General features: G+C 33.8%; 1 protein-coding gene across 1 annotated transcript; it reads right to left on the bottom strand.

Moving 5' to 3' along the window:
* Nucleotides 1–19: 19 nt before the first annotated feature.
* On the bottom strand, nucleotides 20–5,861 carry LOC114736047 (uncharacterized oxidoreductase At4g09670-like; the record flags this gene model as incomplete). The annotated part of the gene is made up of 2 exons (XM_028923827.1): nucleotides 5,345–5,861; nucleotides 20–646 (listed from the first exon to the last, which is right to left on the bottom strand). Coding segments are annotated over exons 1-2 (1,095 nt in total), but the record flags the coding sequence as incomplete, so codon positions are not given.
* Between the last annotated feature and the right edge of the window lie 323 nt (nucleotides 5,862–6,184).

The following is a 6,184-nucleotide window of genomic DNA, read 5'->3' as shown; positions in this document are numbered from 1 at the left end:
AACTAACTAGCTGACTTACCGGTAATGAGTTCAACAGTCTTGTAGCCTCTTCAATGGACTCCCTCACAGCATCCACCACCACCTGAGTCTTCCTACTCACCACCCCCCAGCTCTTCTCCGGCTTCCCTCCTCCTCTCTCCACCGCCTCCACTAGCCGACTGAACTCCGCCACCATCAACACCTCCTGAGCCTCCTCACTTTCAACCTTATGCTGATTCGGCTCCGAGCACCACCTCTTATCGCCCTGCTTCGCGAAGTCCACCTGCGACGCCTCCCAGAAGGACCCGTACCCGAAGTTCTCGTCGAACGGGACGATGAAGTCGTGGAGCCGAAGGCAGCCTTTGGTGCCCAGAGCCGTGAGGTCAAAGCTTAGGTAGGAGAGGAAGGAACAGTGGAAGGTGGCTAGTCTGCCGTCGGCCCAGTGCAAGGAGGCGCCGCATGAGAGGATGACTCCGGCGTCGTTGTGGACGGTGCCGGGGAGTGCGAGGACGGAGGTTGGGAGCTGGAAGTCGACGGCCCAAAGGATAGCCCGGATGCAATACCAACCGACGTCGCCTAGGGCTCCGAGGCCATCCAGCTCGGGCTTCACTCTGATGTTGTGAGTCAGAAATTGTGGACCAGGATTGTACGCCACGCAGCTGTGAACCTGTTGAACACAAACATCTCATAATTTTGCTCTCGCATGTATTAGCTTTGCTTGTTATCTTTTTGGGAAAAAAAAATACTATCTGATCTTTAATATGACTAACTTGGAGAGACTAAGAAAAACTATTCCTCTAATCCTTAATATAGGACTTAATGTTGAGTTGATTTTGACCTTAAATATAAGACTATTTCTTATATTTATCAATTTTCTCTAAATTACCTCTGAATACTCCTTCAATATAATCAAGTAGAAGAGAGAGATGGATATTAAGGAAGATGATTATATGTTTTTAAAAAAAAACATGTCATATTTCTTATAATTAACTAACTTATTTAACTTTCTTAATCTAATCAAATTAGTTAATTAGATTTTATATTAAGGATCAGAAGAGTACATTATAATTCAATTACAGCATATGTTACATGATTTTGAAATATTTAAATGTATTATTAGATTATATATCAGTTTATAGGTCAGGTAAATTAGTTTGAAAAAAAATGATAAATATAAAAATTTAAATTAATTTATTTAAAATTTTTAATCTTTCTAAATTAATCAATTAAATTTTATATTAAAGTAATTTGTTCAGTTTTCTTGATCTCCTAAATTTATCTATTTAGCTTGTTGTGAATGTGGGTTACTCGAACAAATTTCGGCCTTCGGCCCAAATTAATAGTTGGACTTTTCGAAAGTGGGCCAGAAAATGTGGATATTTTTTTAGCCTAAAGAAATGGTGGATATAAATTATTATGAAAAACACAAATTTCAAAGAGATTAATGGGTACTTGATGGATTTGTTTCCGACTATATTCGGATCAAACTTGGTCTATCAGTTCTTTGAAAAAAAAAGGGTAGAAAGTTGGGAATAGATATATCACACACACACACACACAATTCAAGAAAGAGGCACCAAAATATTTAAACTTACAATTCTCATGCCTATATAGAACAAGTGTCGGGTCTAATGAAGAGGCACAAATACTCAAATTTTGATTTCCAACTTTTAATTCCAACCAACATCAGATATGAGAATATTCATATTTCATATTAAATTAAATACTATATCTGATTCTTAATATAAAATTAAAGATTTACTTTGTAATTCAGTTTCTTAATTAATAAAGTGAATCTTACATTAAAAATGGAGATAGTATCTAATAAACCAACATTATCAAAATTAAATCAAGAAAACTTTATGAAGGATCATGGATCGAAAGTAAATATAAATAATAGAAAAAAAATGAATGAAAAGATGATAATATACAAGACGCATGCGCGCCCACTTCTAGTATTATTATATTCATTTTTTAAATAAAAAAGTAGGCATATGTTCAAACTTGTCTTTGGATTGAGATTTAGGGTTAAGATGTATCCAGTACCCCGAAATATTTTGTCAGATGCATCCAATAGCTTAAAGTATTTTGTGTGCATCCAGTACCCTGAAATATTTTTTTATGTGCATCTAGCACCGTCAAGTATTTTTTTGGTGCATCCAGCATCTCAAAGTTTTTTTTTTGGTGCATCCAGCACCCAAAAATATTTTTGGTGCATCCAGCACCCAGACAAAAAAAATACTTCAAGGTACTGGGTGCCCCTAAAAAATACTTTAGGATATTGGATGCATCACAAAATACTTTAGGGTACTGGTTGCACCTGAAAAAATATTCAGGATGTTGGATGCACCTTAACCCTTGAGATTTATTTTATTGAGTCATACGTATACCAATCTTATTTTTATTCGGGTGGGCTTCACTTTATGGTGTCATCTCCTTGTATTAAGGAAACTATGTCCTAGTCATTTGTTAAGTTCACCGATATTTTAATTTTCTGTGGGGCAACATTTATATATTTTAATGTAAACAAAATGGTATTTTCACGACATTTGGACACAGCGATCCAGTTATCAATATCGCACCATAAAGATAAACTTTGCTAGTACTAGTAACGCACTCAAAAGATTATAATAAACATTCACATCCTAAATGGATATACGTTGTCATTCAGAAGAGTTTCTCACGTAAGAGCATTAATTAGATAGATAGAATTTTTTTTTTATTCTTATTAAAAAGAGTATTAAATGCTACTATATTTCCTTTCCCCTGTTCCCCCTCTTTTTACCTTTACTATATATTTAATAGGGATAGAATTAGAAATGAAACATTAAAAAAAAGTATAATTAATAAATAAAGAATTAAAACCTCTTTATACAAGTAACAAATAATAAGGACCAGAGTGGTATCATATTAAAAGAAAGTGCCTTAGTTTCAGGGTTTAATTAAAAAATAATATTACCTCTAATACTTAATATATAAGAATCGGGTAACTAATTTGTAGATATCAAAGAAAGAAAAAAAATTATGTCAAATTTTATATACATCATATCAAGTTTTCCAACCACACATAGCCATGTTTTGTTTTTTTGTTTTATATGGATTATAATTAAATAATCTTAAATTTTAACATTTAAAAATAGAATATATGATCATGTGTGATTAGAGAGCTCATAAATATTGTCGAAAAAGAAATTATTTAACTTAGTTATTTATAACAAATATATATTAGTTTTCCTATAATACCCTTTCTAATAATATGTATTGTAACTCTTTTACCATAGGCAATCAATAAATTAAATTTGGTAGACAAAATAAATTCACCAAAGCGAATTCTCCTTCAAATTTTATACTTAGAACTACATACATACTAAATCTTATATTTAGAAGCACATACATATATGTGTTCACACCTTTAGGGGGGAAATATGAAGTCAGTCCGCATAACACACTAATATGGAAAAAAAAAATTGTACTTATACGTATATATTGATGCTACGTGTGATCTTAATATAAGTACTAGTTGACTAATTTGAGTAGACTAAAAAGTTTATTAAGTTAGTTATTTGTAATAAATAGGTATTATCTTTACTAGAATACGCTTACTAATCATATGTATTAACTAGAACTACCATTTTTAGCTCAAAAAAAAAACAAGAACTATCATTTAATGAAATCTTTAACATGTGCAGCTATTATAAGGACTATTTAAAAAAAAGATAAATATGAGAAATAAAATAGATTAGGGTTCTAAATTTAGGATCAAATTGAATGTTAAACTAGCTTTATATTAATGACCGGAAGTAATATAATACACTATGATGCCATTTTGTTAGATAAATGAGCGATAAGGAAGTAGACATATCTTGAGCTATAAGCTCAACAGAAAAGAGATCAGACATTTAAGCCTTTTATCTGGAGGCATGTCTGGGTGTTCATTTTATACACCGCACTGGCGCTTATACCTATGTCTTGTAAATTTGTCTCAAACAAAAAGAGGTTAATTATTTGATTGGTTTATCATAAATATATTTCACGTGTTATATTATATATATTGTTTGGATAACTCGTTCATTATTAAATATTATATATGTGTGGGACGTTAAGTTCTGGCCTAATGTTTTCAATTACATCATTAGTTTTTTGTGGGATTAAAAAACATGTCTAATGTTTTCTAAAGCACTGACAATCAAATAAACAGAAAAAAGGTATGCTATGATATTCTAGATTAATAAGTATGACCGTGTTATTCTTTGTCAGAAAATGTATCCTCTAATTCATATTAGCGAGGGTGATTCTCGGTGAGTTAAATAAAATAAGGTTCATGGTCAACTTATTTCGGCCTAAAATGATTTTTTTTTCTTTCGACAAATCACATGATGTTTTGTATTATTGATTAATTTAAATTTTAGTTGAATTTGAGCCTAATTGACTGTATTTTCCCGGAGTTACAAACTCGAGAATTTATTTTAGGGTATTGAGACTTAAGACAAGTTTTATGCTCCCCTCAAAACAATGCAGTGACATTATTTCATCCAATGAAAGTTTTATAGCTCCCAAGGCACAGCCATATGAGCATATGACTCTTGAATTAGCTGCCTTTAGTGCTCATTGAAACATTTAAAATTTTTAGTATGTAATTTTTTCAATGATACGATTAAAAAATTATTTTTATTTTAAATTTATATCTATTAAAATAACAAAATTATTTTAAATATAAAAAAATAAACTGAATCTGGATGATCAAAATCAATGTAAATGATCTGAATTAAGGTAAGCACCTCATGGATGTGCTCTCCTTAAACCAGATTATGCAAATTAAATCTAATTTCAAATATATTGCTCAATTCCTTAAAAAAAATTGAACTGCTTAGCCAAATAAATTTTAGACGTTCGTGTCAAAACGTGAAGAAGTTCATAGAGGATCTGTGTGTGTATGCTTAATTTGTGTGTGTCAATCTGAACCAAATCCTTGAAACTCCCAAATTTAGGTTATCCAAGCTACCAAGCTACCTTAATAAAGCAGAAAATCTGGGTCAACTTTCAATCTCAGCACACGCCTTAATTTAGTTTTTCCTATTTATCTCCGTTTCCCATGAATCCCTAAACTTACAATTCAAATTTTGTCTTTCTTTCTTTGTCTGTCTTACCTTCTTCTTACGAACTTGACATGTTCTTGCATTAAATTTCGCGGTGCATCAATCCAACTCACTCCCAACAAATAAAAACAAGAAGGAAAAATCAACAAACAAACGAACCAAAAAAGAAAAGAACCCTAGAACAAGAAAATCCAACTCATATGTAATGAATATGGATCAAGAAAGAAACAGATCAAAATCGTATTAATTACTGTTTGAAGGAAGCTTACCAATTGAAGTTGACCAAAACGCTGCGTATCAGACAGAACCTCCTTCATCTTCTGCGTTCTTGGATGGTGCATCCACATGGTGCCGTCCATGAACTGTACGCCGTTAGCCTCGCAGGCTTCCAGAATCCGGTCGATCTCCGACACGTTCATCGCCACCGGCTTCTCCAGCAGCACGTGTTTCCGCTTCTCCGCCGCCATCACCGCCCACTTCACATGCAGCGCCGTTGGAAGTGGCACGTACACCGCGTCCACCTCACCATCCTCCAACACTTCCTCATAGCTTCCGTACACCCTCACCGTCTCCGGCAACCCGTTATCGCCGGCGAATTTCGAAGCCTTCTCCACCGAACGACTCCCTATGGCCACCAGTGTCGCGTTTGGGGCTCGGCTTATGGCTTTGCAAAGCTTGATGGCGATTTGAGCGCAACCGATAATACCAAAACGCACCGTCGTCTGATCATTCGCCATCTTCAATCAGCGAGTAGTGTGAGATATGAAAGGGATGAAGAACTTGGAAGGCCTCTTATTAGTGATTGGAAAGCTAAGCTCAATTAGCGTTAGTTGTACTGTATTAAAGTATTAACTGATAATTACAGGTGGCTGGATCCCAAAACGTGGTTTTTATTATATCATATTGACCTAGCATTTAATTGGGGTACCTTTCATTTTTTCCGAAGAAAAATTGCTAAAAAAACCCCCTCTTAAAATATTTATTGCTCAAAAGTATCTCACTAAAATTTGTTTAAGGACTCATATGTGTAACTCAACTTTTGCCAATGCAATTTTTCTGCAGTTGTGGGCAACTCATATTTAACTATGTATAAAATAAAAGATTTTGCA

Source organism: Neltuma alba, unplaced genomic scaffold (genome assembly GCF_004799145.2).
Source record: "Neltuma alba isolate B1F8T4 unplaced genomic scaffold, ASM479914v2 tig00013288_pilon, whole genome shotgun sequence".
NCBI classification, from domain to species: Eukaryota; Viridiplantae; Streptophyta; class Magnoliopsida; order Fabales; family Fabaceae; genus Neltuma; species Neltuma alba.
The sequence above is the reverse complement of the archived record's forward strand: the minus strand, read 5'-3'. Positions and strand labels throughout refer to the sequence as shown.